At 33.3% G+C, this 25,899-nt stretch overlaps 1 protein-coding gene across 1 annotated transcript in view; it reads right to left on the bottom strand.

Annotated features, from left to right (window-relative positions):
* Positions 1-256: 256 nt before the first annotated feature.
* The window catches only part of LOC127221902 (low-density lipoprotein receptor-related protein 1B), a 249,227-nt gene continuing 223,584 nt past the window's right edge, over positions 257-25,899 (bottom strand). Inside the window, exons 35-39 of the mRNA XM_051183854.1 lie at positions 7,348-7,424; positions 5,143-5,233; positions 4,175-4,319; positions 2,041-2,139; positions 257-528 (exon numbers count right to left, since the gene is read on the bottom strand). Coding sequence (XP_051039811.1) covers positions 388-528; positions 2,041-2,139; positions 4,175-4,319; positions 5,143-5,233; positions 7,348-7,424 — 553 coding nt within the window. The 3' untranslated portion in view covers positions 257-387. The remainder of the gene's footprint in view (positions 529-2,040; positions 2,140-4,174; positions 4,320-5,142; positions 5,234-7,347; positions 7,425-25,899) is intronic.

Below are 25,899 nucleotides of genomic sequence, written 5' to 3'. Positions count from 1 at the left end.
AGTATTACAGTACTCAGACAACAGAATGAGAAAAATGGAGAGTAGTTCGATGATTATAGAGAACTAAAGATTCTTATAAAATAGATTGCTCATATTAACTCTACAAAGGAATAATTATCTTTAATTTTAACAAATTCAAAGGTGTGTCATATCAGCAGCATTATTGTAAGTTTTAGTGTAGTGCAGTTATTTTTCATAAAAATACCATAAAAATGGTGAATCAATATTCATTAGCAAAAAATAAAATAAAATAAGACCAGAAAATAATTAACCAGGAAAAAGATAAGGAGATAATGCTGATGCTAAAACAAGTATAATACTGTTGTAACATACAAAAGTAACCCCTATATTTTATATATTTATACAGCATAGAAAAAATGTTCTTCATTATGCCACTGTCTCTCTGATGCCAATTTCAATTTTCTTTGGGAGCAGTTCTTTCCGTTCATCAACACTTCCTAAAGAGTTTCGACAGTTCTGTCCATCCATATACAATTTTGCGTACACTGGGTTAGAGTAATTTGTTGGCTGAAGGAGAAAGAAAATAAGTCTAATTATTCTGTGTCATTGACCACATCAATTATTTTGCAGAATGCCTATTTTTATGACGGCTCGTAACTTAAATTACATTTTCATAGATTTTAGTCTATTTTAATTTAGAAATATTACTATATCTTTAAGGTAACTTGGGAGCCAAAAAGGAACTTTGGTATAATACTAAAAGCCATTATGTACTGGTGAAAGTTTTCACTATTATTGCCTTACTTTAAAAATGTTAAATCTAATTGTCATAATTCAAGGATATTTGGCCTTTTACCTCTCGTCACCACCTCTGACTTCTGGTGTAACTCCACAGATGGAACAGGAATTAGGGATGCAAAAATCATCTAACTAGTTTCCTTTCCTAATTTTTCAATGTGAATTAAACATAGTAAATTATGATAAGCCAAAGTTCCAAAATCCATCATGGAGGCTCTTTTAAAATAAAGACAGCATTTTTGCTTCCAACAACTTGCATGTACACACTATTGGAAATACATCTATAGTTTACCAAATAATGTTGACTTTACAGTCACCTGAGGTTTCAGAGGTATATTTGCCTTTGAAGCAAAATCAAGAATAACATAAGCAGGTTCTTTCATTTCATAATGACATACTATATTCATTATTAAAGAAAATTTGTTTGTTGTTTGTTTGTGTGTTTGTTTGTTTTTCAAGACAAGGATTCTCTGTATTTCTTTGGAGCCTGTCCTGAAACTAGCTCTGTAGACCAGGCTGGCCTGGTTCCATCTGTCTTACCTCCTGAGTGCTGGGATTAAAAGCATATGCTACCAACTTAACACAACAAAATACCATTTTGTTTTTATTTTAATTGATGCTTTGGTTCTATTTGAATTTTGTTTTCTTTCTTTCTTTTTAAGAAGTATCTTAAACTTAGTTACATCAAGGAAACATGTACTCATAGCATGCAGAGGAGACACTGTAAGACAGACAGTGAAAATGAAAAGGAGAAAGTGGGGTGGGGTGGGGGGGATCTGGAAAACCATAATCTATTTTTCTGCATAAAATGAGCTTTGTGACTATGGACAGAAAAGCTTTTTCTGAACTCAGTAACTAAATGTTAAAAAATAAGATAGACTTATTAGACCATCTCTAATATAATGACACATTTTAGGTATATTTTAACTTAGCTTCATACTTATAATCTACATACATATCTATAATTAAAGCAAATTCATTTAAATCAATTCACTTTAAATTTCTCTTCATAAGTCTGGCTTTCTATACAATTTAAAACTTTTCCAAAACCACAGAGTAAGTACTATCTACTTAACAACTGGCCATAACTGGTAGTATGTTTTATAAAAATTCTTGTATGAAAAGAACACAATGCAAATGTCTGAGATTTTAATATGTTTTGCAAAAAACTTGTTAACTAAAATCATGATAATGGCAAGTTCTGTCCAAGTCCAACACAGCTCTGCGAATGGTGAGGATTTTCAATGGGATGAGAAGGAAAGAATAGGTTGTTTATCTCACCCCAGAAGTTAGTGGTCCTTTCAAATCAGAGTTTAGGTAGATGGGCGGTGCTGTGTGTGGGAGCTTGAAAGCACTGGACCCTCCCCCTATGTATCTGGACTGTACATAAACAGAAAATTTTATCTCATCTAATGTCATTGTAACTTTTTTCAATAATACAATACATAACGTAAGTCACACAATTAATATAAAATACTCTTTAACCCTAGGCCAAATCAGGAGGCTTTTGTCAGCACGCAGAACTTGAGATAATTAGCTCAAAGAGAAAAATTCATTAAGGTCCAGTTTTACGATATGTGTTTTGTATGAATCATGTCCATGTCTATTTATCTTAGTAAACCAGCTAAGTTTTTTACATTGAAAATTTAGAATTTAGACAGTTGTGATTCCTGAAGATTTAGCTATCCTATCTTATTCATGAACATTTGAAAAGATAGAAATAAAAAAGGGAATATATTTTAACCAATCTTTTTAACCTAATATGTGTTAAAATGAGATTTTGGAAAAGTCTCTAACATTAAATGAGGACAATTTGGTCCTGTAATGCTTGTCCACAAATGTCTAATATCAAAATTTTAAAAAAAAATAATTGTAGGACTTGAAGTTTGAATTAAGAACCAATCATTTTTGTCTTAATTTATCACAGATTTGAATAAGAAAATCCAAGTAATGTTGAAATGAATTCTGACAAAAATCTACAAATATTCCTATCTGTGTCTTTCTAATGATTCTAGCCTCAGTTTTGTTTTATCTATTTTACTAAGGATACCAGTCCTTTTGATCCTAAGATATCAAAGAACTAGCAGTTTTATTCACATTCAATATAACAGAACTGAGCATTTCACAAAACTATGTGGGCCACATAATTCACATTTGAGTATATAAAATATCCAGGACACAATTTGCTCAGTTATTATGACTGCTATGGACTGGCTTTCTGCAATTGTTAATCTATCAGTTATCTGTATTTACCTTTCATGCAACAATTCATAGTTAGGTCTCTAACATTGCGAACGGAGTGGAAATAAATTGTTAATTGGTATCTTCTACAATTTTAGCCATTCTATCAGCTACTTGGTAATCCTACTTTTACTGAGTGCTAAGTGAAATTGTATGAGTACATTGAAATTATATGTGAAGAACCTGAAATATGGTTTTGTTTTCATAAAGTAAGTGAGTGAATATTTCAGTGAGCTATATTCTCTTTATGTTTAAGTAATTGTATGAATTCAATTGCTAGGAATCAGAATAACGGGAATTTTAGAAATTTCTATGAAAAGATGAGGTGTGCATTTTCATGAGTTCGTGTTACACAATGGACACCTTTCTTCATTATAACTGTTGGAAGGATGCCAGAAGTCTATGTGGTAAGATGGCTTTCATTTACATGGATAAATTCCCAAGTGAGACAAATACACATGATCTTTTTTTCAATATCAAGTACAACAGAGTACTTATTACATGAAAATTCAAAATAAGAGTTCACTAATTAATAACAAATAAAATTAGTCCCAATGAAAATGGTTATAATATCTGTACATTTCATCCATATAGTAATTGCTGATTTTTATCATATAGGATACTAATTTCAGACTTAGAAAATCCATTCCTAGGCTCAAAAGTAGATTCCCCTGGAAGGGAATAAACTACAGAAATAGGAGAAAAGTCACTTAAATGAATTATTGTTTTTTGTGATTATACTATAAATTACAGTTTGGACAAGTGTCTCTAATAACTTAGAAGATGGATAATAGAAATAAGGGCTCAGAAAGAAACTACACTTTTCAACCAAACACTATTGTGATGATGATTATTTTGAAATTGAACTAATGAACTATCTCATAACAAAAAATGAAGTAAATATTATGCTCTATATAGTGGGATGCTAGCACTGGACACAATTTAAGTTATTATACTAAATAAAGTTGTGTTACATTTTTCTAAAGTACACAATATTAACTAGCATATTCCAGTGAATGTTATTCATCAAGTGTTTTACTTTAGAACAGCTTAGATAACACAATATATCCTAAAATATTGTTTAGATATTACAAATGAATGATTAGATTCAGAACTTTTCAGGGAGTTTTCAAGAATGTTTGTATTCTCTGCTCATGATTTCAAGACATAGTACCTTTACTGGATCGATCATGAAACTTGGTTCTAAAAGACTCCCATCACTGTGGTCGTGATCCACTTCATACATATTGTATGATGGATTACCCATTTCTACATTTATTCCTCCATTGATGATAGGCTGTCTTCTGATTGTCTTTGTCCTACAATATGTGAAGATAAATTTAAGTATCAATTGTACTGGTATCACAATTTAAGTTCTATACTATTAAAATAGTTAAGAATCTGATGACATGGTACAACAGATAAATTATGAATAAAATACAATTGATACAATTTTAATAACTGAGATTTTTAAAATTACAAGGAACATAAATATCATAATTCGACCATTATTTTCAATGATTATTTGAGGTAAAATTCTCTTGACTACAATCTCAAATTAACAGAAAATTCACAATTCAAGTATAAATTAAGTTACAAATATTTCCTCTTGTGTGAAAATTAACCATATTATAAAGAAACTTTGCAATATTTTGTATATAACCTCAAACTCAATGGCTAGAATACTAATTGACAAATTCTCATGTACCAGACTAATCTACGTTAATACAGCTACACAGTTATATAAAATGAAACACCACCATTTTTGGGAAGATAAAGTAAATAAATGCACAATATCTGTTAAAAGTATAATTTATTACACACTTGCATAGTAAATTATAGACTGATATCAATAATTACATAAAAGAAAATATATTTCCTTTACTCAAGGATAGATAATTATAAATGTAAAATTCTACATAATTTGTCAATGATATGCCTATGTTGGTTTTCATAAAACTATACACATGTAGTGATTCTGTCAGCATGATATGAAGGATTAGGTATGTAAATTATGATTTTTAATGAGAAATAGTTTTGCAATTGGAATGATTATTCCTATTTTCTATGAAAAATAACATAATATCTACCACTTTTAAATGGCTCAGTCACTGCAGGTGATTCCAGAGCATGCCATCTTACCTTCTTTTTCTCTTACAAAGCACTAAACCAATCACTAAGGTGGTTACCAAGGTCACCAAGAGGACAAGAGGCACAATGATAGCAATGCTCCCTGGGAAAAAATGATTCATAGAAGATCAAATAAAAAACGGTATAAAGCTTTATATAGCTAAGCTATCACACTAAATGATTTCATCACTATAAATTAAAATAAATCATGGAACAAATGTCTCTATTGTGAGGTAATTATTATTTTATTACAAACATCCTAACAAAGAGTTTGTTTTCTGGAATACCTTGTTAGATATCTTTTGTTTACATATTGCATTCACAGACCAGATATTTAGAGATAGAAACTTCAAGATTTTGAATTACTTATAACCATCATATTTATGAACATGCAATGATGAAAATATACATTACAAGTCAATGATGTCTGATTATATTTGTTTTATATTTAATTGGCTACAGTCCCACAAAGTAAGGTTATTGTTCTGTAAGCTACAATTATAATTTGCTATAGTGTCTGTGGCAAGACAAATGGCAGCATGGAGAAGTTTAACAGCCATAATAGTTTGATTTGTGTAGGCATGGACTTAAGCATCAGTTTTATGAGTTTCTTTGGAGAGAAAACTTGGGTAGGTTACTTGAATTCTGACTTATGCTCTTAAAATGAAATGAATAACAAGAAAAATGATTAGGGATTTGGCACCCTATTCTAAACTCAAAGTAGACAGTTGTATGCATAAAATGAACACATTCTAATTTTTTTTTGATGATATGCCATTCTAAAATTTTTGAGAACAAAAATCAGTTGTTAGTTTCTTTATTAAATGAATAAATAAGCAACTGGGGTTCTTCCATGCCAATTGCAGGATAGTTTCAGAAAAATATTATTATAGCTTCTATTAATACCACACTCCTAGTAAAAACACCTGGAACATCCTTCTCTAAGGCAACTTTCTATGATCGAAATTTTCTCTGAGTGTAGACTTTATGAAAAATTTGATAGACATTGTACTCTGGTTCATAATTTTCTTTTAGATAATTTCACTAATGTTTAAAATCATTTTCTTGTCAAAGAATCTGTACCTTCTTCTTTAGTTAGATCGTAGAGAATTTTCCTAAAGGAAGTTTGATAAAAACATCCTACCATTATGTTCAAATACTCACAGCAAAACACTACAAAGAAAATATGAATACTCTTGACAAAAACACATACCTTACCTGCTCAGATTACAATATTTGTGTCTAGCTAAGTCTTTTAAAACAGAGGTTGTCAACCTATGGGTCGCAAACCCTTTATTAAAGCCCTATGTCTAAAAATGTTTTACAATTCAATACAATAGTAAAATTTCAGTTATGCATTCACAACAAAAAATATTTTTGTTATTGTGGGTCACCACTTCACAATGAACTGTATTAAAGGGTTGTAGCACAAGGAAGGTCAAGAACCACTATTTTGGAAATGCATGCCACTTTTCCAAAATGCTCATAGTTAATAACTCAAATTAACTTCCAAGTGTTAGAAATTTGGGAACTCTTGCCTAGAAAATAGAGAAACGTTTGGAAACAAGATTAGGGAGTATATAGATTATAAAAACATCAGAGACTGTTACTAATATACAAAAATCATAATCCTGATATATATGTCATCTATGCCATTTATATATATATTGTCATTTTGTCTGCTGAAGTCAATCACTAAATTTAAGGATTGTCATCAGGTATAAATTTTCCTCTCCCTCTATACATATTTTTGCTTGTTTATCATTATGGATTTTCAAGTCACCTGATTCAAGGTCAAATTATGTGACTATATTTTTTCTGAATTATTATGAAAACTTTTATAGCTTCTTATCACAGAATAGAGAAGACCATACAATGTTGATTGAGGTAGATCTGCTCAAAGACTATAGATATTAAACATATGCGTGTGTGCACACACACATACACACACACACACACACACACACACACACACACACACACACACAAAGCTTTAAAGAGATAGGGCATTTACAATGTATGGTTGGTAATTTACTTTTCATAATCTGACTAATCAGATTTCAATTTCAACAGTACCTCAAAGGTGTCAAGAAAACACTTTTCTCTACATGAGATTGCTATTATCCTTTGATGCCTCATATCATTCAATGACTACATAAAAGAAGATGCAATGGCAGGTAAAATATGTAAATAGAGATTTTGTTCTGAGGCACTTACTTGTGCTGATGAGCTCAGATTTGCTACTCTTGGGGGCTGGCCTCTCACACTGTGTACCTGACCAATTAGTAGAGCACCTAGAAAGAGCCAAACAACAACAAAAGCAACAAGAAATCAATAAATAACATAAAACACAGCCCGTTAATACAGCGACTTCAAATAAAGCCAATTTTGAAAGAAGAGCCAGGCTAAGACAAACTACTCATTTGTCATGATCAAGGACTTTCTGACTAATTAGTTTTACATTTTCAGTATACTGCAGGTAACTTCAACTGGGTAGCATTTGTTGAGATATGTCAAAGAAAACATATCAAGCAGTTACTCCACTAATACAGAGTGTTCAAACTAAACAGAACCTTTCTCTCTTTTTTAAAGTAAGTTTCTCTTTTTTGTTCATCTATTGTGTAAAGTCCAAGGTGTAACTAACAACAAGACCTCAAGGTGTTGGCTTTTGAATAACTATAGGTAGAGATATATAAAAGTAATCAGAGATAGGAAAACATAGTATATTCCTTTGTTAGATAATATTTTTATTAGTAGCACAAATGAATGTGCTCAAGATTTCATAGAGAGAAATTGTTTCCCTAAATTGTTACCACAATAGTCTAGAGGAGAATGAGAGGGTTACCCTTGATAAATATTTGTTCTTAACACAAAGCAAAAGTATCTAACTAGGTGATGCCAACATATAAATGTGAGTTGTTTTCTCTAAGTGTGAATAATGTTACCTGGCTAACACACATTCCTCTGTGAGTCTGTCAGCATCAAACAGAACAGAAACAGTATCACCCTATTAGAATAGTTGTACACTATGTAAAAAAGCTTTCCAGACCAAGTGTAATATTCAATAATTAACTGCAATACAACACTTCCATCGCAATTAATTCATATGAATAATTTTATTTTCCAAACTAGGCTTATATCATATCATGTGCATTAAACAGTATTGGCTCTCATAAACCTTGGTCACATCCAATAAAACCATCATACAAGTAAATTCATTCCACAAAAAAAAAAACTGGTTTCTAACTAAGTAAGGAATAACCAGTACAATTTACAGTATTAATTTCTTTGAAGTATATAGTTACTTGATTAATAATGATAACATTAAATCATGAGCATGAAACATGGTTCAAATGGAATTTAATATCATTATTTATGTTATGATTCAAGCAATTTCTAAGATTTGTTTGGAGATACCTCATAGAAGTCTTACTTAAATTTTAATTTTCTACTCGTAGTATTTTTATAGGACTAAATTATATGTAAATAATTCAAGCAGATATGTTAAAATCAAGGTCTGTGGATCTTTTAATGAGACAATCAGAGTAATGCAAAGGCACACAAATTTAGGGTAAAAAGAAAAAAAATAAGTGAAATTCTTAGTTGTGGAGAACATTTTGTTATTTCACATATATGCTTTTATAAATGTTTGACCTAGAAAAGCAACACTTACAACTATTCACAGGTTCTAATTCTCAACACACTTCACAGATAACTTCAAATAAGATGGTTGAGGACATTTTGAGAAAATATTCTTGAAGCAAAATCTAATTGTTGCAAAATTCTTTTCATTTTATGTAACTTCACTTCTGTTAAATCTCTCTACTTGAGCACAGAGAATGTTTTGCATGTATCATTGATAAATTATATATTGAGTTGTTTTTCAAACTACCAAAATTTACTCTTTATGTGACCTGACTTTTGAAAATGGAAAAAGGTTCATCTTAAAATATGAGAATAACATCTGTTATATTTTATGGTCCTGAGAGAGCACCAGTTTTCAACCTGTGAGTCACAACCACTTTGGAGGTTGAGCAACCCTTTTCATAGGGGTCACATATCAGATATCCTGTGTATCATATATTTACATCACAATTCTTTTCACCAACAAATTTATAATTATAAAGTAACCACCAAAAATAATTGTTATGGTTGGGTTCACCACAACATGAGAAATTGTGTTAAAGTATCAGGTCATTTAGTAAAGTTGGAAACTACTGATCTAGACATAAAAATCTCTGAGGTCATCATTATACTGAAATGAGTAAAATGACAAAGTGAAATTACCTGGGAAGTTGTGGATCAAATGCTAATTGAGCAGATTATGTTCCGACATGAACACAAAGTATCTTGTACTATTCATGGTGCAGGAAAATATGCTTTAGAGCCTAAGGCCAGCAGAGAGTGTGAAACAGACTATGGAGATAAGAACAGTAGGAACCTAATGAAAAGCCTTCAGTTCTTTAATTAGGGCAGTTGGTATGTGTTAACAATGTGGTCTAATTTTCCAATTCATCCATGGCTTTAAGCCTGGCACTTATTTCAGGTAATGAAGTCATGTGCTGGTGTTCTTTAGATCTCTCACTTTTAAATGTTGGGGCATGTTTAAAGTTCCAAATTTTTAGGTAATAGTTGACTTATTTTATGTGGGGATAACTTTCAGAGATTATACTAAAAACTAATTATTTTTAATAGTAATGCATCTTAATCACTGATGCCAAACTTGCAATTTCCCTATATTTCTTATAAAGTAGTGTTTTATATCCAAAGATAAAATAGGATATGTTTCACTGTCTTCCTTTGTTCCAGACTTGAAAATAGTCTCTTTGAGATATTAAATCAAATAGAACTCATTATTCTTGTTGCCTACCTTACAAAACTACAACCTAAGACATTTGCTGCTCTAAAAGTTTCTCTTCCAATGGGTGATTTAAAATCAAGCATTTCAAAACCATCTTTATAGAATTTAATAAATCTTCATATCTAAGTAGAACACAATGATCAAGGCCATTAATGGCCCAGCACTGAGTGAATGGAATGTGCAGATCATCAAAATTTCCTGACCAATTCCTCACTGTATTCTTTGCATAATCATACTGATTATAATTTCTCTAGCATCCCTTTTCCCCTTTCTTTATTCATAAAAACGTCCTCATCCAAACTTTAGCCATTTTTGAATCTATAATACTAGAATTCACTGATTCCTCTGTTCATCTGAGAATAAACATCTACAAGTTAGACTCCCTATCACAAACACCTAATGTCATTCATTTAAGAACTGTCCTGTAGGTATTTTCAGAGTGCATAAGCATGAAGCATAGATGATAGGTTTTATATTAACATTTTACCACTCTGAATTATTGATTAAACCATGCAAATTTTAATTAAATATTGTTGGGTTAGAGACAGGTATATTTTTCAGTATTTAGCCAAATAATAATACACACATATTTAATTTTTCCATCATCATCATTTTCATCTTTTTGTGCAGGTACTAGTTTCTGATATAGAGTTGCTGATTTACCTTTCTTTGGCATTACTTCTTATATAGAACAACTTTTGAGAAATACAAAATTAATCTAGTTATGCATTGATTTCTTAATTTTACTCTTTCATGTTTATGAACCATAAGCACAAAATCCTTTTTGTAAAATTTCTAAAGTGTCCTAAATTAAAATAATTATGAAACAGAACTTTTCTTGAAACTTCAGATTCTGGGTACTTAAATTTCATAGAACTCACCAGTTATCTAGAAATGATGACTGGGGATCCACAAGATAGTTAAGTTAATCTGATAATACATAACATGCTTCATATATATTCATATATATTCATATAATTCTTATACACAGTATGTTTTATTGTATGTTTTACTTAATGGTTTTTTATTGTTAATATCAAAACAATAATATGCAAGCCCAACATGAACGCTCAAAAGTAGGTGACTATCAGTCCTTTTCATAGTATCTGACAAAAACCAAATTGAGTAATTTTCACTACATACAAGTTAATGAAGTAATCAAGAAATTCCACATGTGCTATGTGGGTCTCAGTGCTCCTAAATCTTACTCAATAAAATTAGAAATATGACTACTTATAACATATCATAATTATAATAAATTATGTCATTTGAGAGATACTTAACTAAGTTCTAATAGGTTTTAATAATAAAAATTCTCTTTTTTTCCTTAAGCCTCTAAGCATTTTTTTTTTTTTTTTTTTTTTTTTGCTACTGTTTTACTTGCAGCCTCTCTGCAACAAACTCCACTGGCCTCATAATCCAGAGGCACTTTGGCTTCAAAAGCCACACAATTTAACTGCCCTAAACAGCCTGGTTTTGTCTTCAGGCACCTCCTGTTGCAAGTGCTTTGTCAGTACATTTTACAGGCAGCTTGCTCTCTCTCTCTCTCTCTCTCTCTCTCTCTCTCTCTCTCTCTCTCTCTCTCTCTCTCTCTCACACACTAGATGCCCTCTTCTCAGGCTGCCACTCTCAGCTCACAGCTGTGCTCAGCTGTGCACAGCAGTTCACCACAGCAGGGGTTGTCCTATCAGAGGTGCTATGCAGCTTTAAGCTCCACCATCTTTGTTGACAGATTTGGTGAGGAAATAAGAAATTTTTAAAGAGGGGAATAGTTAGGAGGGAGGAAAGAGGAGAGAGAGAGAGAGAGAGTTCTTCCCACCATAAAAAAAATGGGAAACATTATTGCAATGGAGAGACTTAGGTCTCTATATTTTAATACATAGGATCGTTTGAAAATGGAACTAAATGAGAGGATAACTAATTCAAATGGAACTTATGTAATGTTAATTATGAACATCATTAGTTTTAGCATTTTTGTTTTATCACTAAAGAGGTTGGTTAATATGAGCCCTAAGATACAAGTTTTAGACAATACCAATTCAGAATTCTAAATGAATACATTTTTAAAATTAAAATTTTAGGAATTCCTGTGCCAGTTCTTCATGCTTCATTTTCTGTACTGTAGTAGAGTGAAGGTATCAATAATCGTTTTCATATCAACCTGACACTTCAGTGAGATTTCATTTTGCCATAAGTTGTGTCGTCTGACATATTTTGTGGTTTTGATTTTTGTTTGTTTGTTTTTGAAACATTGTATCCAGCATTTCATCAGAAGGGTCTTGAATTTACTATAAAGAGTAGTTTAATTCTATTGATTAAATCTCTAAGGTTAAAATGTGTTAGTATAGGTAACATTTATGACATGCATTAAATTTGAAATTTTCCCTGTCCAGAGCTCTAATCTATACTCCTACTTCATCCCATCAGAGGTTTCTCATATCTCCCTGCTAGGCCAAATGATCCCATGGATCCAGTCCAGCCTTAGTTCCAACCACTTTCCTTTAGATCTTTAGATCCACCTATGCTTACATATTTACCCTCTTATTAAATCCTCCTTTTCTACTTTCCATTTTTTCCTTCCTTCCTTTCCTTTAGCTGTTTTTCAAAGCAAATTAAACATTATAAATATAAAGACTTAATTTTTTTTGAAAACTGGACTAACAAATTTGAATATTATATGTGTTTAATATGAGTAATGTTATGATTATTATGAACATTAATATACAAATTATATCAGCCTATATGTATTAATAATCATTAATTTTTACCATGTAGATATATTCTTATTATACTATTACTGTGATGATAATTCTTGAGTTGTCTTCTCAATAGTGAAAAACTTAGGCATAGGTTTCTCTACTGACTTTAATGGGATTACTCTACCAACAGGTTGCTATAAAAAATTAATAAAAAATTTATTTTTCCTGCATAATTATACTATGAATAGACCTTCCTTTTAGACTAAAGCAAAATAATCAATCTTTCATGACAACTGCACAAATTAACAATGGAATCAAGTACTACATTAAAGGTAGATTGACACAATTTTTCCTTTTGTTCAATTATGACATATAAGCAAGAAACAAATTTTATTGTTACAAATATATGAAACTTAGGTTATTACACTAGGAGACATTAAATAAAAGTAAACTAGTAGAAAGCAAAATGTTGAATAGGTCAGTAATAGTTACACAAATATGAGCATTGGTTTTGTTTCTTTATTCTGACACACACACACACACACACACACACACACATATATATATATATATATTAAAGTGCTTCATTCAAATAAATAATGGGCTCATATCAAACCTACATTTGAATTCATACATGATATGAGGTTTTACATTTTATATGACTGGAAATACAGCTGAACCTTAAAGAGCACTGTCTGCTCTTTCTGAATACTAGGGTTCAATTCAGAGCACTCACCTAGCACGCACACAACCATTTTTAACTGAAGTTCTTGTGGTCTGTGTGGGTACCATTAGACATAGTGTCCATGTGTGCAAATAGGCAGTACACTCATACATTTAAAACAAAAATTTTTAAAAATGTTAACTAAGCCCTCTGAATGTGGGTGACAATTATGTGGCTTTATCTGAGAGAAGGAAGCTGGCAGTAGGACCAAGTCCTGGTTGTTTTTCAGAGCACATTTTCATGGTAGGATACCTTGTGCTCAGCTTGGATGTAGGAGGGAAGGGGCAAGGTCCTGCCTCAACTTGGTATACCAGACTTGTTGACTGCCCAAGGGAAGCCTTACCCACCCTAAGCAGTTAATGGGGGGAGGGTAGAATGGGGGAAGTTGTAGAGAGGAAGAAGGGAAAGGAGGGGCAACTAGGACTAGTATGCAAAATAAAAAAAAACAAATAAAAAAGAAAAAATCTTTAAGAGCTCTAACATATAATGACATTTTTTATTTGTTTTATTGTGCTAATCTGATATTTCCATACTTGTAAAGACTATAATTCTACAATAGCCTAAAAATATCTATCTTCTTGCTGGGCGAAGGTAGCACATGCTGTTAATCCCAGCACTCCTGAGTCAGAGGCAGGCAGATTTCTACGAGTTCGAGACCAGCCTGGACTACAAGAACTAGTTCCAGGACAGGCTCCAAACAATGTAGAGAAACCATGTCTTGAAACAACAAAAAGAAAATAACAATGTTTTATCTTTTTAAATGATTATCAGAGTATCTTTAAAAAACATTGTGAAGATACCCTGGGGATCTGTGTGAGGATGAACAGGAAACCAGGGCTCATGGTATGGTACAGAGATGAGGATGAGCCTGGGGCATTGGATTTGTGGTCCCAACCTGGCTCCCTGGTGAACATATCTGGTGGATTCACTGGGAATGCCTGTTGGGGATGGGGTCTATCATAATGGGATAAGATGGGGTAAGGAAGCAGGGAGGTGGTCTATGTGATCTTCTGGAGAAGGCAGCCCAAGCACAAGGTTTGCTACAAAGTTCAGGATGAGGATAGGACATTGAATTTGGAGGAGAGATGAACAAAATAATGTGATAACTTTCAAAATTTCCTCTTTTATCCTTTGAAAAAAATGTAGCATATTAATGTTATCTATTATCTGTACACTAATACCTCCTTAGTAAGCAATCTGGAGTTCAAGCTTGTGAAAGGAAATGTGATGTTTGTGGTATCTATTCCTGGCAGCTTGGAGAGCATGACAAAAGCTAGAACAAGTTGCAGACTGTTTCCTTATATTGTAAAGGACAAATATTGATGTTGCAGGCTATCATGGGGGTTGTACTTCCAAAACAACATGCACACTTCACATTTTGTGGTTTTTAAATACCTCCTAGGGGCATAAACAGATCAGTAACATGCAATGATCTGCCTGAAGTGTGCACATCACAGACTGCTATAGTTCACCTACTCAGTATCATTCTAGAAATGTGAGGTTTGTTTGAAATAACTCTGAAACACCCTTGGATACTTCTTGACTTTCCTCTAGAGAGCCTAGTTATGTATGAAGAGGTTCCTCCTTATAGCCATACCTCCACAGTTCAGGCTGCATATTCCCTTCTGCAAGGTTATGAATGTTAGCAGTAAGGCCTTAGCCAGGCCTGGAAATATAGAGGAATAACTTGTACTTTGTAAAAACATGACAGAAACAGAGTTCCTTATCTTCCTGCCAAAACCTTAGCCATAGTTTCTCAAACACCATCTATAAATTACATTGTTTTATTCCCTCTAAGTGGTTGAAAAATAGTCTCATACTTCTAATCAGGTCATGATATTGGAACAATTGCAAATTCAAAAGAATGAGTATGCATTTCACCTATAGCTGTGGTACCTGGCCCTCAGTTTCCTACCTGCTCACCTCAGGCATAAACTTTCATTGGCTACTTTGGCATTTTTTTTTTAATAAAGCAAACTCCTGCCTTGATTTTGGGGGTCAGAAAAAAACGTGCATCTTGCCACCTCCTCGGCTGCTCTCCCTGTGGCCATTTCTATCAAGGTCACCACACTGTAAATTAAATGGCTATTGATGTGATTATATCTTTCTTTCAAGACAAGCACTTCCTTTTGGCTGTGAAATTCTCACTTAGTTTCCCTTTCATTTTCAGACTTTTGAGAGCTAGGTTACCGGTTTCTGATCATTTTAGTTAAAAATATTTTCACACTTCTAATTTTTAAAATTGTTCATTTTTTTGGAAAACAATATTCGATGTGATTTAAGCAGGTTATGATTTTTAGTTTTCACAATAGTCTCAGGCAGTTGGCCCAAGCATTATGTTCATATTAAAATGTTAAGAGATTTAGGAGGATAACATTGAACAACACTGAAATTTCAGCAAGTAATGTTTGTCATTCTGTTTTCACACTATTTACTAGAAAATCCATTAGTCATTTCTTAATTGGGATTTATTATTAAATGTATTTTAGAAACTCATGGATTTTTCTAGTACAGCTTTTCTCAACCTTCCAAATGAAATGGCAAGTCTTTTTTTTTTTTAACATTTAGTTATTATGTGGAACCATAAAAATATTTTCATTGTTACTTCGTAACTCTTATTTTGGTATTGTTATGAATAATAATGCAATTATCTGTATTTTCCAATGGTCTTAGTTGACTCCTGTGAAAGGGGCATTAGACTCCCAAAGGGGTCATAATTCATAGTTTGAGAACTGATATCCTAGTAGATCCCCCTGTTAATATGATCTTTCAAAAGCACGCTGACAATTTGTATCTTCAATGTTACTAGTACTGTCTATGAATCCATTTCAGTAACTGAATTAAGTGTGTAAGTTGCTGAAAATTGCTTAATAGTTTAATATTATTCCCTGCAAGCATCATTTATGTGATGCTCCTCTAAAACATAAACATCTATGGCAGTTTGAATAAAAGAAGACATCCATAATTTCATGAGGAAGTAGTACTATTTGAGGATTAGAAAGGTTAGGAGGCATGACCTAATGGAAGTAGGTGTGGTCTTGTTGGAGGAAGTTTATCACTGAGGTGAGCTTTGATGTTTGAAAAGCCCACATCCGGTAGAGCATGTCTTGTTCTCCCTCTCTCTGTCTGTGAATCTGAATACAGCTTTCAGCTATTACTCCAGCATCATGCCTGCCACCATGATCCTCAATTTAAGGACTATAGACTAACCTTCTAAAACTTTAAGCATGCCTTCTTGTAAATTATTTCTTTTATAAGAGTTGCCTTGGTCATGGTGTTGCTTCACAACAGTAGAGGAGTGACTAAGCCTATATTCCACCCTCTCTCTTTGTACAGGTAGAAGAATCAGAAGGCCTCCTAACATTCCTCTTTCCCCACATCTTTTCAGAGATAGGGAAAGAAGGAAGTCCAAAGCAAGACAGTGGGTGACTAATAATGACTTTTGGAGAAGGCAAAACAAAATGGATGAAATTAACTTCTCTTCATAAGATGATATATAAAATGTGCCCAGTCTTTCCTTTAGAGCATAAAAGATCCAGAATATTGAGAAATTACCCTAACACAGTCTTGAAAATAACAATGTGGACAAAGCAGATTAAGTGCATTATAAAACAAATTATTCCTTTTTGTTCCAGCTCTTAACTGTGAACATCTATTAACAAGTAAAATACGCTGTCGTAATAATGGAGTGATTATTAAACCATGGGCATGATACAACTCAGGCACTAAGTCTTAAATTCTGTAGTAATGCAAAGGAATTAAAAGGTAAATGGAAAATGCATGTTAGTGGTTGAGGATTAATGAGTAAAGCACAAACATAAACATCTTAGAGGAATAATTGTGCTATTCTGTGGAGAGGAATAAGACACATATTAAAGGTGACAAGGACTACAGACATGATCCCAAAGCCAGTTTCTCAGAAATAAGCTCCATGTCCAACATGGAGCAAGGTTCATTACCAGTAAAATTTGGACCATAACAGAAAGCTATGAAAGTTAAGAGAGAATAATTGAGATGATAAGATACTTTGGTAGAAATTTGTGGAAATCCATGGTTTCCAAAACACAAACACCTATCAAATTTAACCTGGTTAAATCACTCTACATGTGGGGCGCGGGGGGAATGGGATGGGAGGGTAGTCCAGAGCATGGGAGGGTACAAGAGAGGAAAGGAGAAAGGGATAGAAAGGGAAGAGGGAACTGGGACCAACATGTAAAATAAGAAGAAAAAACTGGGGATTTGTTCAGTTAGAGTTTTAGCTTTCATTTGTAATATAAAACTAAAGCATAAACTTCACAGTGTTGTATTCTTTTGACTATATGGGGCAATGTTCTTGCCCTGGGCAGGAAGAAATAACACACAAGGTGGGAAGTGTCCTGGAATTTAGCCATATTGCCATTTTCAAAATGGTGAGTATCTAAGTAGGGGTGGTTTCAGAAGAAATGAAATACTCATGTAAATATTTTTTTCCTCAGTTTCAGAAAATTTAATTACACTTTAGAACTTATTTTTCACATTTTTGAAAACAAATATAAATTATACAAAGAATTATATTTAAAAACATGTAAATTTCAATAATATGTACCCAACATTACTACTCTAAGAAATTTTCTTTAAGATTATTCTTTGTACATGTACATATTGAGTGTGGGGTGAATTAATATATTTATATGTGCATGCATTTTATTTTCTGTTTTTGCAGTTTGTGTATCCAATTCTGGATTTTTATGGAAACATTCCACTACTGAGTCTATTCAAACTCTTGAATTTTGGAAGAAGTCAGGAGCTATCTGGGTCATCTTCAGCTGCTGTTAAGGATGGCCTAGAACTCACTATGCTAAAAAGAATTCTTATATAGATGAATGAGCAGAAGAGAGTGCAGCATTTTTTCATTTCAAAAAATATTAACAATTCAACAGAAAAAACTCCATCTTCTTTTCTTGTGGTGGTGGGACAAGACCAGCGGCAGGGAAAACTACTCGTAACATATGGTGCCACAAAGTGGCTAATAAGAACGTCCATTAAAAACTTAACAGAAGCTTAAAAAAGGGTTTTAAAAACAACAACAACAACAAAAAAGACAAAAGCAAGGTTTCTTGGTTAGCTTTGCTAAAGACAGAGATTTGCACAGCTCCATTAAGGGAGATTTCCAGACTCAGCATAAGCACAAAAATAAAAATAAAATAAAATAAAAAAAAAAAAAAAAACACAAGGCTTTTAAAGAGCTCTGCTAACAACTGAATGTTGTGTACAAGAGCTGGCAAAATCAGTGACCACATCGCCAAGCCGGCACCATGATGCAGGATGGCAGCGTAAACCAAGGCAGTAAGCATAGATCTCAGTGCTGGTGGTAAAATAGCCACCGCCATCTTGGATAGACCGCAGCTAAAATTGTAGATTTCATTTAAGCAATGTTGTTGTTTACCAGATAAAGACTCATGGCTAGAAAAAAAGAAAGATTTACATTAAAGACATATTCACATTAAGAAAAAGAACTAAAAGTTTACAGTTTGTCCTAAAATATATGTAGGCTTGGGGGAGAAAAGGAATAAAATGGTTCTAAAAAGACAGCCAGGAGCTGGGTGTGGTGGCACACACCTTTAATATCAGCACTTGGAGACAGAGGCAAGCAGATCTCTGTGATTACAAAGTAAACCTGGTATGCAGAATAAATTCCAAGACAGATAAAAGTTAAACAGAGAAACCCTGTCTCAAAAAAAAAAAAGAAAGAAAAAAAAAAGTAAAAGAAACAGTAATAAAAAAGCCACTTAAAGATGGAGAGAATCTGAATACTGTGCGGCATTATATTGTCTTTGTATTGTTTGACTGCTGAGAAAATAACAACTGTTAAAAGAAATGCTGCTAGATTAATCCAATTTATATATTTTTAAAATGCTTTGATTTCAAAATGTAAATCTAAGGACAAGTTACTGGGGAAAAGGATTTCTATTTTGTGTTCACAGTAAATGAAAAGCTGTGGATTCCTTCCAGAATAATGTGGTTTGATCAAGCCAGACCCCCTGAAACAGAGTTCCTGGTGATCCAACATTCAAAACAGCTTGAGCAAGGCAGCCTTGAAGACTACAGCCAAGATTTCTGCGTCTTCTTAGGATCCCCAATGACAGTGCTCCCTACCAGCATAAAGTAGTTTGGAAAGAACGATGTCCAATTCCCAAATATTGTGTATAAATGTTCATTTTCATTTATAAGGCGTTGGTTATAAATGGTTAATGACCACAAGCAATCTTTTTAAAGGTAAAAAGGGATTATGGTATTGCCTTGGAATGAATTTTCATTTGATACAATTTAAGTTCAATTTTGTGATATGTATATTTCTCCTCTTGTTTAGGTATTGTATTTAGATAGCTTATTTAAAAATGTATTACAGTACAGATTATAGATTGTTACCTAAAATAGTCAAAACTTATAGTTAAGTTACTTAGGATTTCTAGATATACAGACATGTATTTGAGATAAATGGGCATTCTTCAAACCTTTCAAAGACCTACAGAATATGGCATTTAAAATGGACTAGGGTTTTTCTTAACAATGAGACATAACTGCTCCTGGCAACACCACTGCGTCAGAAAGGAAGATGGACATCAAAGAAACACATTATGGAGTTTGCTTTCAATATGGCAAGACTAGCCATTTGGACAAGATACTGTTCTTGTCAGGACGATTTGACTTAGCATAAAGTTTATACAGCATAGTATAAACTGGACATGCAGGACCCCAGGAAAGTGACTGCTGATTCAAGATGGACATTGCTACAGAATTCCTGCTTCAAGGAAGAGTCTGCCAGACAGTCTGCATGACACAGAGAAAAATGACTGACAAACTGCCAATGCAGGTGTACAGTTTAAACTTTCCTGCTTTGCTGAAGAGTGCCAGATGCACTATGGCCTATGGGCTGAAGATGGAACATTACAGAAGAACTTCGGGTGACTGACCAGGCAAGTAGTCTCTGTCATTTCTAGAGTTTATATACTATCCTTCTTTGGTCTTTGAAGGAGTTGAAGACAGATAGTTATAGTTTTCCTTAGTTAGGATTAAAGATAAGTTACATATAGTAATTTAGACTCACAAAGATAGGATAGATGATGGAATAATTTCTTCAAATTTTGCTACATGTTAATGTATTAAATATTGTTAACTATGATTCTTATTTGATATCTGTTGTGTGATATATTTTGCTATGTTAAGGTTAAAACCCTTCTTTTTATTTTAGACAGAAAAGAGAAGATGATTGGAGATGTCATTCTGTAAATATCTTTCTCATACTGGTTAATAAATAAAGAACAGTTGGCTTCGAGGATTCGAGGAAGTAGTAGGGAGAAGTCAGCATGTAGAGGCTGGGGAGAGCAGATGCTGGCCCCACTCCCCAGTAAGATGAAACCACGTGGAAATACTTAGATTAATAGAAATGGGTTAATACTTAAGACAGAGCTAGCTGATAAGAAACAAGTAACTGGCCACAGCATTATGTCAAATACAGAGTCTCAGTGTGTTATTGGGGCTGGCCCTATGGTGGATCCCGGCCGGCAGGGAAAAACCTTACTCCTTACATGTAGGCTACTTATATATCTACATGCAATCTGGCATATTATTTTGAGCTATAATAAAAACAAATCACAAAACATATATAAAAATTTTGACAAGGTGATGTGCATTTACAATCCAAGTACTCAGAACACTAAGGCATGGAGATCATAGTTCTGTGGCTATCCTAAACTCAAAGGTATGACTCTATCTCAGGAAAAGTATTCATTCCTATAAAACTAATTATGTTGGTGAATGATTAGTCCAAATTGTATATTTAACAGCATAATGCATTAACCTGTAGAAAGTTAAAGGGAATTGTTCTTACAAGCTTGCAGTTTTGGATCCAATGGTCCCAGCTGTTAAATGTTAATCTGATAAAATTAGGTCATATCAATCTATAGATGTTATTACTCCAGGAAAAGGCACCAGGGTGATATAGGCAGCTGAAGCTGGTGGTTCACATTTCTATTGTCAGCATTTGGGAAGCTAAGCTAAGAAGAATGCCATTAGTTGAAGGCCAGCTTGGTTTATCCACTGAGTTCCTGAAAAGCCTATTTTCCAGAATAAGACTGTGTCTCAAAAAAGCGAATTTCAAGGAGCATATTATATAATGAACATTGTTGGTCAAATAGTGAAACAAATCTAGAAAATATGGGATTGAACAACTGTCATGAATAAAAGTGTTCTATTGCACATATTGATAAGAGTTACCTTTTAAATATTTTATAAACACACATCAAAGCTTTTATCATTCTATAAACTCCTGCTCAAAAGTACACCCATATGGAAAAAATTGAACAAAGTCATTATAACAGTGGCTGTCAATGGAAAATATGGCTTATAAATATTAGAAATTAGTGATAATTTACTTTTGAAATTTCAAAGTTCTAGTAAAATAACTGAGTTATACATGTAATAATGGGTCTGTGGAGTCTTTATTCTTAGTTTGACAAGGGCCAATTTACATCATTCTCTACCTATCTTTCCAAATGAACAGTGTTCCCTACAAGAAGGCTATTCCTCTGTTTGGCTTGCAGCTCATTGTATAGGTTATGTAGAAGGACTAGTAAGCCCCAGTCACAAAACTGTATTTGCCTTCACAGCACTGGGCTTATAAGCACATGCCAGCATCCCTGGCATTTTTATGTGACTTCTTGGTATTTGATTAATATCTTTGAGCTCTCAAAAATAAATACTTTACCAACTGAGCCTCCCTGCCTCCTCTAGAGGATTTTCAATGTCAACACCCTAAAGAAGATCACCATCTGATGACATTTTCCTGTTACTTTAGTAACCAGGGCATACCTGTCTTCTAGCATGTAACATCCTAGAGTTCAGAGAAGTGCATGGGCCATACCATTAAAATCTACATAGATAAGTGCATAAATTGTCTTATGGCTGTCTTTAAAGCCTGTGTTCTTGCCTCTTATTATACCTATAGAATTAACAGAATTTCTTTATTTTCTATCTATCAAACAGTCAATAAAGCAAAATAATGATTTATATTCCATAAATTTACATTTTATATTCAGAAAATAGAAGGTAACCTTCTAAAAGAAAGAGTCCTGAACAAAATGGCAAATTCCTTGTTCTCTATGACAACTAACTCTTTGTAAACACACAAATCCTAAGATTTCTTGATTTGTTCTCTGGAGAAGGTATTAGTATATTTAAAAAAAAAAAGTGCCTAGACTCATTGGGATATGTATATTAGGAAAGTGTTGATATACTTCTAAGGAAGTAAAGCCAAAAGGAAACTATACAAATCAGGACCTTTCAAAGAAAGCATCATATTCTCAACAGACTTGCCAGTCTGAGAAGAGTCTACAGCTAGGGCAGCAATTAGCAGTGAGACAGAATGAACAATTTGAAAAGAAACGTGTTTTTCTCATGGTACTGATAGCTAGAACTTTAAGTTTGAAGCATAGGTAGTGATTGTTTTCTGATGTATTCTCTCTGACTTATAGATGATTATCTTGTGTCTAGGCTTTCTTACTGTGAAAATTGTTTCTGTTCTGGTATTCCTTAGGAAAACTAGTCCTTTGGATCAGGATAGATTAAGGCCAAACTTATGTAACCATTTACTTTGATCACCCCCTTTGAAGGACCCATCTCCAATGGCAGTTACATTCAAAGATCTAGGAACAGGGGGCTTCATTGCACAGATTTAGTTTTATTCATGTCCATCGCTGACTGAAAATACGTGGCAATCAAATGTCTTCATCATAAGTAATTGTTTCAGAACTCTGCAACTGAACATCTTGCCCCCCCCCACACTTTTTCCTTCTGCCTCCCCTATTCTCTCTCCTACAAGACTAGGTTTTAAATTTCATCAATCATCAAGTTCTTGTTCATTTTGTTCCAATTTATGCCTTCTTTTTTATGTTTCCATAGTAACCAGGGCATGCCTTCAGCATTTTGGTGAGGATGTCAACTAAATATCTAAATAGCTAATTATTTATTCTGTTTAAAGTTATTCATTTTGCAGAACTCAGATCATTAGAGATCACAACTTGTCTAGTTCGTTGCCACCTTATAATAAGGACCACCTTTCAAGAAGTTTCTGGTAACTTGACACATTTCCATCTGAAAATAGAACAACAAATAGCAAAGTGGTAGCACCCTTTATCATCCATAATGCTCCTATTCAGAGTGACAAAAGGCAAAATTTATATCTTTTTCTCATTGTATTTGAGTCTTTGTAAAAGTTTCAATTAAGTATAATTCAACCAGTTTTTACTATTTACTTGTCACATACAAGAAGTGATCTGTTAATTGTTACCAATACAAAATGAAGAGTTAGCTAGATAAAACAGCAGACTGGCACTGGTATTAGTGAGCTTCTTGAGTAAACACAGAGGTGTAGCATGCAGCTGCTTCTGCAGGGGCTGTGTGTACAGCAATGTGCCTGTGGAGTGGCAATGAAGTACAGGAGGGCAGAGCAGTGCTAAGCACCTCTGTGTTGTGGATGACTAAGTATTGATATAAAGTAATGCCATGGAGGGATACTATTGTTGCATACAAACCTTTATCTGATATAAGTGTGGCTCTAATCCTATAGAAGATTCTTAGACTCCAGGAAGGATGTACAACTTACTACTGAGTTCCATATATTTTCTATCATGTGGCTAGAGAGAGAGCTCAAGATATTTGAGCACTAACTGCTCTTTCAAAGGACCAGGGTTTGATTCCAAGGATCTACATGGTGGGTCACAGCCATCTTTACTGCAATTGCAGGGAATCCACTACCATCTCATAGCATATGCAGAAACCAGCAATGCATGTGGCACATAAGCATACATGCATAGATGCATACAAATCAACCATATGCATGAAATAAAAATAACAAAATTTAAATATAATTCTTTACTAGTATTATAACATAATAAAATGTATTTAATGATATGTCAAATAGCACAATGAAAAAATTAAATATAGTTTTACCATTTGTCAGTGGCCTATTTGAAAACTGATGAAATATACTTCAAGTAAATTTAAAAAATACTATGTTTTATTCCTTTGCTTTTCTTTGCCAATTTCTTTTTTGTTGCTCACAAAGTAATAAAGGAAAACAGCCATCTAGAGACAAAAGTGAAGGCTTTCAAAGAACAAATCTGTTTCCTAAATTGAAGGATATAGCAATAAAATTTCTAGGTGGAAAAACCGAGCTGTCACCTTCATAGGATCTGAATACTTTATTGACTTTCCAACCACATGTATTAATCCATACAGTTCAGATAGTATTTCTCTCCAAGAAAAAGAAAAATGATATGCCATTGAAACTATAGCAAGCACCAGGTTGAGACTCTCATATCAGCTTTTGTTTCCTATAAAGATTTTAGATAAAATAGTACACATCAAGTTTTCACTAAAGACACTGATAATTACCATTAGAGATCATGCTAAAACCCACCTTAGTAAACATCTCCACACATACGGGGATTTGGCTACTGGAAGGATGCCATGGGAGCCATCTGGCTGATTGCTTTTTATTGCATATGACCACAAGGGATAATAAGTTTTTCTTATACTTTTTTTTACATGCTATAACTATAAGAATTGTACATATCCTATACATAGCTAAGGCCTTTTTATTTTTATTTTCAAATATGATGAAATATCCTTTTAGGAGCTATGAGCATGAGAAAACACCTGATCTTACTTTCCTACCACTGTATTGCTTAAAAGCCGGACTTTAATAAGAACAACATTCTTAATGGTATAGTGTATCCCACTGCAAAATTATTTTTGTCCAGTCTTCTGTATTTTTTCTTTCATTGAAATGTTAACTATACAATGTGAAGTCCCTGGTGTTCTTATCTTCCTCATCCTAAAATTCTCAGCTGTGTGAATTCTGTTTGACTAGGGCTTCAAACATGTCTCTCAATAGCTGCTATCTCCAATACAATGAGACACATGTAATGCTTAGCTTTCTGGGACTGAAACCACTGGAGATTCTCTACTTCCTCAGTGCACAAGAAACTCCTTCTGGATAAACTTCTCCATCTTGTATTTCTTCTTAATTAATCTCCAGGGGAGCAAACAGGCCTCAAAAAGTGTCTTCAGCATCCCTGCTCCCAGTGGTCTCTTGCCCTCAGTAACATGCACTGTTTTTGTTGCATCCACTTAGATTCTACTCTGACCATGCTCTGGTTTCCTCAATTTTTTCAGCTGTTCCTCACTTCTAAGACTCCTGTAATTTTTTTTTCAAAATATTACCAACACATAAAATGTCTTTTATTCTCACACTTGGAATCATAAATAATCTGTTTTAACCCTGTACTGTGTTAATATTTGTATTATAAAAATTAATGGCTAATTTTTATTTTTTTCTTCAGAGTTTTTCGCCTACTGAAAATGAATTTTCAGTTCCTCAGCATTATATATTAGGAAGACTAAAGTACAGGACATAGAGTTTCATAACCTGGCAAAGGTAATCA

The sequence above is a fragment of the Phodopus roborovskii genome, unplaced genomic scaffold (assembly GCF_943737965.1).
Source record: "Phodopus roborovskii unplaced genomic scaffold, PHOROB, whole genome shotgun sequence".
Taxonomy (NCBI): Eukaryota; Metazoa; Chordata; class Mammalia; order Rodentia; family Cricetidae; genus Phodopus; species Phodopus roborovskii.
Note: the sequence above shows the minus strand (reverse complement) of the source record. Positions and strands in the feature narration are given on the sequence as shown.